This window comes from Rhincodon typus, chromosome 26, assembly GCF_021869965.1.
Source record: "Rhincodon typus isolate 14 chromosome 26, sRhiTyp1.1, whole genome shotgun sequence".
In the NCBI taxonomy this organism is placed as follows: domain Eukaryota; kingdom Metazoa; phylum Chordata; class Chondrichthyes; order Orectolobiformes; family Rhincodontidae; genus Rhincodon; species Rhincodon typus.
Genome location: NC_063357.1, coordinates 23,027,510 through 23,039,788, shown reverse-complemented (window position 1 = coordinate 23,039,788; position 12,279 = coordinate 23,027,510). Strand labels below are relative to the sequence as shown.

General features: G+C 37.0%; 1 protein-coding gene across 2 annotated transcripts in view; it reads right to left on the bottom strand.

Annotated features, from left to right (window-relative positions):
• appbp2 (amyloid beta precursor protein (cytoplasmic tail) binding protein 2) overlaps nt 1-12,279 on the bottom strand; it is a 71,476-nt gene that overhangs the window by 47,554 nt on the left and 11,643 nt on the right. The window contains exons 1-2 of one of the 2 annotated variants that reach the window (XM_048612799.1): nt 4,274-4,318; nt 1,434-1,522 (exon numbers count right to left, since the gene is read on the bottom strand). In XM_048612799.1, the coding sequence (XP_048468756.1) occupies nt 1,434-1,522; nt 4,274-4,303 (119 nt within the window). In that variant the 5' untranslated portion in view covers nt 4,304-4,318. Of the gene's footprint in view, nt 1-1,433; nt 1,523-4,273; nt 4,319-12,279 lie in introns of those variants that run through there. The other variant, XM_020511264.2, reaches the window with a different exon arrangement.

Sequence of the window (12,279 nt, the reverse complement as noted above, 5' to 3'; positions counted from 1 at the left end):
ATTTTTGCTGTTCATATTGGGTGCTACCACATTTCAAAGCACTATGCTAAACATCAACTGGGAATGTCTGTTCGCCAGTTTCTGTCCCTTAATATTACTTGCTTCACATGCCATAGTTTCTTCAGTTTGATCTTGGAGAATATACTGAAACCAGGCAAGTCTCTGCTGTACTATTCTGATAGCATCAAACACTATGTGAACAGGGCAAATTTAATCTATGTTTTGTCAGGTAAGGGATCTGCTTGACAAATTATTTACTGTACACCTCACAAATAAAAATATTCATTGAGAACAGACACTTTCTTCCCCCACCATCCCCATCAAGTTTTTAAAAAGACTCCTAAACCTGAAAATATTATACCATAAATGAAAATCTCCCTCGGATAAAGTGAACAGTGTTATCATGGACTATTTTCAATTGGAGATTTTTTTCCAGACCAGCATGAACTCCAGGTACAAAAATTACAAACAAAAATATCACCGAGTTCAAACTGGCCAAAATACAGCACAAAACAAGGTGATAGTTGACTAAAGCAAAGTCACAGAAAGTCACCAGGAGAAACTGAACAGAAAGGGCCCATGCTCTCCTGAGTTCAGAACAAATAAAAAACTCATTGAAATTTTAAAATCCTCAATGGGCTTAACAGGGAGGAACAATGAGAGGCTACTTCACTTGATTGGAGTGTCTAGAACTAAAGATCAGTCTCAGGATAAAAGGAGCTGGCTATTAAGACTGAAAGCAGTAGTCAGTTCTTCATTCATAGAGGTTGCAAACCTCTGGAGTTATCTATTCCAGAGGTAAAGGGAATAACTCTCCAAGAGGAGGAGGAGCTGTAAAAGTGACAGAGGTTTGGTAAAAAGAGTGGGGCATCTTTTGGTATCTAGCCATCAATGTGAGGTGGGAAGACAGCTGGAGTCATTTTATTTTAATTTTTTTTTCAATCACCAAAGAAATGTCTACAACGGCTGTTCAGCCGAAGAATAAGAAAAGTAAATTGGTCTTGAAAGAATTATATATATTGTCAATCAAACACAAAACTAAAATTACTATTTGAATTGGGGTTAATTTTGCCCATCAGGAAAATATAATTAAAGCAGATTAAAAATAACATTCAAAAAGTATCAAACAGACCTATAGGGGGTGGTTAAACCAAAAAGGTACAGACCGATACTCCAATTTGTTAGTATATTTGGAAGTCAGAAAATTGCTGTTTAACTCAAAACATTTTAACACTGATGATTTCAAGCACATTGCATTTACGGAAAGTAGGGTAGAAAAGAACACTGTGCAATTCCACATTGCCAAATTTCAGGTTAGAATCCTATTACTTGTCAGTTGCCTTCAGATCCAAAATCTGCACACAGTTGGCTGGAAATATCAAATTCAGATTATATTAAAACTTCTACACGGACGCAGGAACAAGAATTCCTACCTTTTGTCTGATGCTCTAAGCACCTTGGCAAACACCTCAAGCTCACAGAATTCACCACCAAGTTGGCATAAGCGTCCTTGTTGATAAAGCTGCAAAAGCCAATGGGAATTTAGTCAGATCAGGAAAATTACATCACTAATTATGAGCATTTACATATTTTGGTAACTGTAAAGAGATGGAAATCAATCCATTCCCCCAGTTTTACTAGGACTTGCCACTGTTTTTGATGTTTCCCCCTATTATTTTCAAAGTAGCAGTTGTACAAAGTTTCTTTGCAGTCAAAGGTTAATGGATCACTGCCTACCTGGGGGCACCAGCAACGGTATCAAGCATATCAACTAAGGTGCAACACATTTTGTGCGTCAATGTTGTTTCCTTTATGGTGTATTGCAACAGGGAATTGCTTTTCATTTTTTGCACCTGCCATTCTATAGCTTTTCAACAAGGCTGCCAACGTATTACTGAATTAGGCACAATTTATACCAAAGATACTTTTGCTCCAGCCTCTCAAAGGCAAGAAGATAAAAATAGTCCAACTCTGAACGATGGGATGAAAACAACAACACTTTGAGACATGAAACTACAAACCACTCAAGACTTGAGCACAAATAAGAAAAAAAAATGTGAAGGCTGTAAATGATAATTACAACTTGAACCACAAACCTCTGGACCTAAATGAAAACTGCAGCAGAATCACAAAAACCTTGGCTGAGTATACAATTTTAAAATGAGACAATTATCTTTGCCTTTTATCTTCTATTTCCATAGAATATGGTGTTAAGCAATGCAGGAAGATATTAGTTTGAGCAGTGAGAACTACATCCCTTCGTGGATATCCCAACCTGGAAACAGGACCAGAGGAATTACTATGCAATTAAAACTACAACTTCCATGACACATCATTAACTGTTGAAACAAAGGAATGGCAAAGCAGAAGTTAAGCAGCTCATCACGAACTCCTTCACAGTACAAATAATAAAATAAGAAGTTATGACCTACTGAAATACGTTTTGTAATTAAACAGATACACATTTGAAATGATCTACTTTCTGGGCACTGTACAACTGTAAAGTCTAATGCCAGAGAGGGTCTAATATGTTCAATAGCTCCAGAATGTCTTGCTTCTCGGAGATTTCTCTTCTTCTATTTCCAAGCAGTACATTGTTTTAATTAAATTGAAAAGACATAATTTGAACAGTGTAGATTACAATCTTTTAAACTAAGATCAGAACCATCAAAAGGAACTACTATGCAAATTAAATTTGTAACTTCAATATGTATTATTTTTACACTCATCTGGAATTTACCACAACATTCATGCATTTCAAAAAAAAAGGTGTTTCAGACAGGAGGAGATGGATAAAACAAAATCCCCAATGCCTCTTTCCTAACTGTCTGTAATCAATGTAGTTTCATTTTGAAAATGCTGATCAGCATATTCTCAAACTCTGTTTGCAGCTAGCCTGCTGCTGATATCATGGATTTGCATATTTTTTATTTACATACACCCCAGCAAGTCCGTCACTTTGTCAACAGTCACAAAACATACACTCAAGAAAGGTATAATTTTAAAAATGGGAGTATACTTTTAGAAGTCTCAAAACAAAATTGTTAGCAGTTCACATTGTTTGAGTCCAACAAAGAAGAGAGCTTTTCCCACTCTAGAATTGAAGTTTCAACATCTTCAGATGGTTAGGGTCAGTTTTGGATCACTGCAGAGTTCTTTCAAAGCAAAGACTGTTCAGCAGGTCACATATTGAAGCTTTGGAAGCGGAGGTGATTAGAAGTCCAATATCATTGCAGGTGCTCCCTGAGCTTTTCAGAACAGGCTGGAGGAGTCTTGTAAAGCTTCACAGATCTTAGAAGCTACAATGGCAAGGTTTTTCTCTGTTGCAGCAGCACTGCTGATATCAGTTTTCAGACTACCAGGAGTCTTTGGGGTTTTGAAATTAAAAATCTTAGATCAGGAAATCAATTACATGATTACTGGCCATTGGTTTACAATACAAGGCAAAACATGTCCTTTTGAGAACAAGAATTAGATTCAATCACATGGTCAAAGGCCACTGATCTTCAGCAGCAGGAAAATGGAGGTCATTCACACTTTCTCTGTTGTGAATGGATCTTGATGGCTTTCCTTTGTTACATGATAAACCTGAGTAAAGACTCAAGGATAATAAGGTGTAACAAGATAATTCTGATAACAAGAAATTCTGAAGAAGGGTCTAGACCCAAAACATCAGCTTTCCTGCTCGGCCTACTGTGTTCATCCAGCTCTACACCTTGTTATCTCAGATTCTCCAGCATTGGCAGTTCCTACTATCTCTAAAGACCCAAGGAGTCAGCTTTGAAAATAGGTCTCAAATTACACAAAAATTTGCAAAAGTCAACTGACACCTTTGCAACCATTTCAAGAGTCCATTGGAGTCCATTTAAAACTGAAGAGTTTTTGGGTCCGGTGACCCTTCCTCAGAACTGGACCCGAAAAGTTAACTGTTTTTTCCATCACAGATGCAGGCAGACCTGCTGGGTTTTTCCAGCAACTTTGTTTTTTGTTGAAGATATTACAGCATACACAGTTCTTTCAATTTTTATGTAATATCTTCAGTCCTATATCAGAAATTATAAAATTGTACATTTAAGCCATTTGTGTTCTAGAAATAGTCACAGAAAAACAACAATGAAACCATAATTCAATGCATCATATAGTACTGGAATGTTCAGAGACAATTAAGAATACACTTTCATTTAATTCTGACAAGGACAAAAGTCTTACAGTAAAGATAACTTTTTAAGATGCCATTGCAAATAAATTTGTGCTGCCTTGTATGTATCCTTACTTGTTGGGGAAATAAATCCAGTCTGTTCATTTGGTATCTGAGCCGGGCTCAAATCAAGTTGATCTTTTCTTAGCCATGCTAGAAGACCAAGTGCAACAGGCAACAGAAATCTAGGATGCCCTGCAGGATGTTTAGATATAACAAAGGTTTCAGCAAGAGAAGGCTTCTAATATCCCTTGACACACACAAAAAAAACTACAAAACACTATTTAAAAATAATTGTTCCAACACCCACAGACTTTTTTTTTGGGGGGGGGGGGGTCGGGTAAGAGAAAAAATAAGTTCCAGAATTAAGTATTTTTGAACAAAAAGAAAAGAAAAGAAAGAGAGAAGAAAAGAGAAGAAAAGAAAAGAAGCTTTCCGATTTTATTCCTATATGACTGAAGTTCTAATGTTCACGTTTATGCCTTCTGCTCGATTTCCCAGAGGAAATAATTCAATACATCTACCCCACTGAATTTCTTTATTGTTTTAAGCCCCTTGATTCAAACACCATTTAATCTATGTCCATAACAGCCCTTCAAATCTTAATTTTGCTGAATCAGCAAAGTACCCCTTCCAGTGCAGATACAAAAAAAACTTTCCTAAGGCTGCTCAACATGGCTTGCAGTGCTCATGAGGCCTGACTAAGCAGCTACCTGAAGCATCAAGGGCTGAAAAATTATTATAGGGCTGCTGTTTGCAGTACATGTTGTTCCTCCAGGATTTATGGAAAAACATCTATAACAGCAATGATGATTAGTAGACCTTAAAATTACATCACAATTACAGGAAATACATAAACCGGTAGAAATTACAGAAGGCCCATTACCTTGAAGCAAGTCAACAGAAGTTTTCTCAAAACAATGCCAGCCATCTTCCACCACCAACATCTCATCTACGAGATGCACTGCAGTAATTCACCTAAGTTCCTGCAACAACCGTTCCAAATCTACAAACTCTACCAACTAGAAGGACAAGGGTAGCAGATGCATGGGAATGCCACCACCAGCAGAAAGTTTCCCTCCAAGCCACACAACATTCTGACCTGGAACTATAATTATCATTCCTTCATTGGCATTTGGCCAAAATCCTGGAACTCCCTCCCAACAAAGCTGTGGAAGCAGTTAACTGCAGGAGTTCGAGGTAGCTCACTACACCATCTACAGGGCAATAACTGCTGGCTTAGCCAGCAACATCCAGATCTCATGAATGCATTAAAAAAAAATGTTTGTTTGAAGTTACTGGATAGAAATCTAGGTCTCTTAAGATCACTGACTTTATTGTTTAGCAAATAGGAATAATAGCAAATTAGCTTAGCCACCCAGGTCCACTTTCAAAATTCAATCTACCCTATTGTTAAAGTTTCCTGATCCTAATGCTGTTATGTCAACTGAGAATTAAAACTGAGAATTGAGATATTAAACATTCCATCTCCCACTATGTTATTTCAGCAAACATTCTTGACAATACAAAATCTTCAACTGGGAATAACTCCTCTTCCTCAAAACAGTGCCACAGGATCCTTGACAAATAGCTAAGCAGGAAGACAGGACAATGGTCTAATGTCTTGTTGAAAGATGGTATCGCTGACAGTTGACACTGCCACAGTACGGCCCTGGAATATCAGCCTTGGTTTTTCAATACAGTCTAATGAAGGGTGTAAACCTGAAATGTCAACTTTCCTGCTCCTCTAATGCTGCCTGACCTGCTGTGTTCCTCCAGCTCCACATTGTATTGACTGACTCCAGCACCTGCAGTTCTTGCTATCTCCGAGCCTTGTTTTTTTTTGTTCTCAAGCTGCAGAGCAGGCTGGAAGTAAATGATGTGGTTATGTATCTTATTAAAAAGTGTAGAAGACAGCACAAACAAGTGGTTAGGTAGGGCTTTCAACATAATTAAACACATGATGGTGCTTCACAGGAACATTGTAAAGCAAAATTCAAGTGCGTAAATGAGACGCAAGATGAATTACATTGAAATCTCATTATATTTGAAACGTTAACTCCTCTTCTTTCCATAGACACGCAGAGTGTTTGCAGGAGTGATTTAGAAAAAAATTGTTCGTTTTTTTCCCTGTGGTCTTGTATCAATTTAAATGCGCCATCTAGGAAATTTATGATTTCCTTATGTGTCATGATTTTAAGTTCACTGGAGAGTTGACAGTTGAGCATATTGACAAAATCATTCCCGTTCTGCTTTTATAGAGTCAGAGTCATGCAGTGTGGAAACAGAACCTTCGATCCAACCAGTCCACGCCAACCATATTCCCAAACTAAATTAGTCCCACCTGCGCTTGGCCCATATTTCTCCAAACCTTTCCTATTCACGTATTTATCCAAATGTCTTTTAAATGTTGTAACCGTACCTGGATCCACCCCTTCCTCTGGCAATTCATTCCACACAAGCCACTCCCCGTGTAAAAAAGTTGCCCCTTATGTCCTTTTCAAATCTTTCTCCTCTCACCTTAAAAATATGCCCCCTAGCTTTGAACTCCAACACCCGAGGGAAAAGACTCTTGTCATTCACCTTATCTACGTTCCTCGTGATTTTATAAACCACTCAATAAGGTTACCTCTTAACCTCCTATGCTCCAGTGAAAAATGAGCCAGTTTTCCAGTCTATTTTTACATCTCAAACCCTTCATTCTCAGCAACATCCTGGTAAATCTTTTCTGAACCCTCTCCAGTTCAATAATTCCTTCCTATTACAGGGTGACCAGGACTGCACACAATACTCCAGAACAGGCCTCACCAACATCCTGTACAACCTCAACATGATGTCCCAACTCCTATACTCAAAGGTCTGAGCAATGACAGCAAGTGTGCTAAATGCATTCTGAACCACCCTGTCTACCTGTGACACAAATTTCAAAGAATTATGTACTTGAACTCCTAGATGTCTGTTCTACAACACTATCCAATGCCCTCCCATTAACTGCATAAGTCCGGTCCTTATTTGTACTACCAAAATGCAATACCCCACATTTATCCAAATTAAACTCCATTTGCCACTCCTCAGCCCATTGACCCAAATGATCAACATCTCTTTGTAATCTCATAATCTTCTTCATGGTCTATTATACCACTAAAAACCTGGACAGTGTTTTCTATTAACCCAAGTCTATCAGGCAGGTAAACAGAACAAGTTGATAAAGTCTTTCACTTTTGTGATGACTTCAGGAGTACTAGCGCTCGAGTATCAGTGCACTTACCAAAGTGGGTTATGACCATGTGCAAAAAGAAAACATCCTCTTCAAAAACACAACCAACCAGTTAACAAAACACTCCCTTTAACACAGAACCACACAAAAAAAAATTTATGTACTCACCTGGATTCCCACAGCCCTTACTGGAACATACTCTTCACCTTTCAAACTGACAACAGCCCACCTTTCAATGGCCCCCCTCCTAGGTAACAGCAAACATCAACCACAACCTGGTAACTGTCCTGAATAGTGAAGTTCCAGGTTTCAACCTTCGAATTTTGTTTTCAAGGACATTCTGGACAACTCTTAACCAGTTGAAGATGGGGCCAGGAAAGATGTAGAATATCCTAAAAGCTCAAACAAACAGTTTGTGCAAGTCCACATATCAAATATAATCAACATAAACATAAAAATGCTGTTGCTATATGACTGAATCAACTAATAAATGAGTTCACGAGAATTTAAAAAGTTGCCCCTGAGAAAATCTCAAGTTGTGGAAAACCTCTGGTGGCACCAGTGATGTCATTTTAGTACCTTGGGAAAATTTGCAGCATGCAAAAACGCGAACATTCAAGTCCAAAAGCCCTAGTATTCAACACCAGACAGCTCTAACAACCTACACTGAAAACAAAATTCATGCAGAAAGACAATATTTTTACTGGCTTTTGATTGCCTGAAGGGGTGTCAAATGGAACACATTAATCACATATGTCAGGCTTCAAGCTGTCATTATCTCTTTACAGCATTCAGAGTTTCTGTTAAACTCAACATGGGAACAAAATACATTCATGCCTGAATGTCATTAATATGCATTCACTTAATGTAATTATGAATAACAGTTGTTGACAAACTAGCAATATTATGAATAATTATAGTGTTGCATGATCTCACTGAAAGATTAATGAATGATCATATGCAGGACCCATCAGAAAATCAAACAAAAATGATGCAATGAGAATTAAAACCAAATGCCAAAACTTCACAAAAATAATGGTCAAAAATAAGATGTGCAATATTTTCATAAATACTATGCCTACAAGAACAAGTCAATAGCTAGGAATTCAACAACACATGACCTGGTTCCTGTCTCCTCAGTGTAAGTCCACCATCTACTAGGCACAGGTCAGGAATTAATAGGAATATTCTCCACTTGCCTGGATGAGGGCAACTCCAACATCACTCAAGGAGCTCATCATGCAGGTCAATGCAGCCCACTTAATTGGCACCTCATTCACCATGTTCAACATTTAGTCCCTTCGTAATGGTATAGTGGCAACACAGTGCACTGTATATAACATGCACTATGACTCCTGAGACAGCACCTACCAAACCCACAGACTCTACCTCTTAGAAGGACAGGGCAGAAAACACCATCACGGGCTAGGTCCCTTGAAGCCACACACCATCCTGATTTGGAATTATATCATAATTCTTTCACTATCACTGGGTCAAGATCCTGGAACACCCTTCTCTGTAGCACTGTAGGTACACCTACACTCCAAACTGTAGAGGTTTAGCAGTAAAATGTTGGCCTAGGCACCAATGCCCTCACCACATGAGCAAATTGGAAAAGAAAAAACCGAGTTAAATGAAAATGTTTCATCAATTGTACCTCTTGGTCACGGTTTAGACTAAATAAACCTACCCAGTAAGGTCAGAATCTTGAAATCGGTCCTTTATGTATGTAGATATTACTCCAATACTGTTAATTTAACCATCAATTTTACATTTCTGCTCCTTAGCGTACATAAATGATCAAGGGAGAATTTATTCCAACAATTCTGACATTTGTAAAGAATATTTTGCCCTGACACATTGTCATGGTGCTTTTGTGACTAATTATGTAAAAGGATTTAATTTGTATATCTTGGAATGAGTAATTTGTAGTTATGGATACCCAGAGTGTTAACACTTTATCTTCAAGAAGATTCAGAAAAGCTACTTTTGAGATGATATAAACAACCTCTTTGAAGCTTTCGGACATGTTATGCAAAGCCACAATTAATGCAAAAAGTACACTGGGTTATTCAGCACATGTTACTCTGTCAGTCGAGTCTTCATTCAAAAACAGGCACATGCTTAGATCTTCACTTAATTTTATTACCATGTTCAAATTTCTTCTCCAAAATGAATAAGAAAAATACACAACACTCAAAATGTAAATTAACTCAATCTATTCCTTAAAAATTGCCAAGTAATTAACTTACATTTAGGTCTCCATCCCACCACCATGCTCCCTTTCAATAGGGATTCTTCACAGCATCACCCAAGTAAACTCTGGTCAAATCCTAGACAATTCACTAATGGGACAGTCTGAAGCTTATGAACTATCCTTGTTCAAGAATCATATTAATCAAAATTTCTGGAAAGGACAGGAATATGGCTACAAATTCAATGTAAAAACAGTCACATGGCTAGCAAAGATCAGCCATTTAAGACCAACAAGAGGGAAATCAAATGGTTAGATGGCCTGCAGATGAACGGATGGGAGGTTATTAATAGGGTTTATTTTCCTTTGTTCAAATTGTACTGAGCAGTATCTTCCGAGAGCAATACACTTGTAATACAAGCAATAAACAGGTTTTTTTTTTTTAAAAATGCATCTTCGATAAAAATCAAATAAAAACAGTACACATACACTGTTGGAATGACATTTATGTACAGTTCCAAAGTATCAGGACCATATGTATTTTGTGGCTTGACTGCAAATTCCTAGTCTAATTGATCATTCGGGAACATATCACAAGTTGCACTGTTTAAAAAGTTATCAAACTTAGAGTCTTTACAATTAATTAATATCACAAATAAAAAGGCAAAACACATTTCAATGTTTGACTAATGCTTAAGTAAGTACACATTTTACTTCACCAGTTTCTGTTACCTGATTTTAACAAATCACAAAAAGACAAATGAAAGTTTGGACATGAAAAAAGAAATTGGGTCAAAAGGTATATAGAACAATAAAGAATATACACTTTTCGTACACCTCAATTCGATACTCTAGCATATCTTTAAATGTTGCTACGGCCTTCTCCTGCAAGTTAATTAGTGAAAAATAAACCTACCATCTACCATCAGCACGTTTAAAAAAAATGTTGGCGGGCTGCCTTATTATTAATGCTACTTTCATCTGAAGATATTTCTACAATTACAATATGAATTGCAATGTACACAATACTGAAGGAACAATCTGATCAGAATACTTACAGTTTGATCATGTCTTCCTCTGACTTGATTTCTACTGTTTTCACCATGTAAGTAAACATTTTTGTTTTGTTAACTGCTGCTCTGCATTGGACAGACAAGCTGAAGACTCCGTTTAATAAAATCCTTACAACTCTTGCGTTATTTCATCATTCCTCATGGAGTACAACCATTTCTCCAATGTATGGGAGTTTATTTACACTTGATTGCATTAAATTTAGTCTGTTCTACCCAGATTTTATTCAAGTTATTTGATAACTTTTGAGTTACAAATTTGACCAATTTGCATCTAGCTTCTGAATCGAGGATACACATCAGTCAATTATCTCAAGTAGTGTGCTTAGTGGAAAAAGGTCTCACTTTTGAGTGAATTTAGTTTATGCCAATATGATGTACTTGCCAATTTTGAAGACTTTTCCACTTCAATCAAGATGCAATTGTCAAAGTTTGCAGGAAGAGGAAATGACCTGAACAAATACATACCATTTGCAACAAAGTTAATCTATTTTAGTACTCGATTTTTTTTTGAGAAGTAACTTTCGGAAATGTTAAATACAGTTTCGTCAGTTCAACTGATTAAGCCAAGCCAATTGGAAGGTTGCACGTTCAATATTTATTGTTTGCTCATTAATTGATCTCAATAAACATGTGCGAGTCATCTCAATTTACAAAGTTTAGAGGGCAACCTAAAAAGACTCCTCTACAGTATTTCCTATTCCTGAACACAAACCAGCTCGGAGCACATGTGGATGACAGGTCTGGCTTGGGGAAGACATGGTAGTTGAGATTAAAAGAAATCCAAATGATGATTGAGAACAATCTGTGATGTTGCTTACAAACTACAATGATAATGTTTAGAATATCCTGATAAACAGGGACATGGAAAACTACCTTTGCTTGTTAATATAGCAACACCCCATGCACACTTAGCTATGTCGGGCATTTATCAGTCTACTAGGGAAACCGAGGCTATTTGACAAGATGATGCAATTTTCAGTGCACAAAATTATTATCTGTGGGATTTAATTGGAAAGTTTAAAAAAAACGCAAAGCATCTGCACATAGGTCAGATACAAATGGACCCTAAAGAACTACATTGACCTGAATGAGTCCGGAAACTGTTTTATACCCAACTTTAAAACCTCTCACTGAAACATAAAAAAAAAAGGATCTACCCAGAAGGAAATGAAGTTTAGCTTAAAAGTCTCCAAATTAATAATTGGAATGCTTATTTTAATATTCCATCTGTATTATTTTAAAAAGTGCCTACAAATAAGTGCCTTCTAAGAAAGGGGAAAGGTGGTCATTACAACAATTGGAATTTTATATTATGGCATTTAACTGTCTACACCAAATAACTCAAGTCAAAACTTTACTAGTATTCATAACAAGATGCTGACAGTTGTGCAAATGTGGACAACATTCAGTTGCTTAACATGTAGTTCTGTAAACAATTTTAAACTCCACAGCTTTTATAATTCAATTCTCTCTATATTTGTGGCGGTATCCCACACAAAATCAATGCACTTATTTAGAATTTATTTGCAAACTGATAAATGCACCATCATAATACTGAAAAATGTAATCTCACATTTTATGCTAATGTCCTCCATGT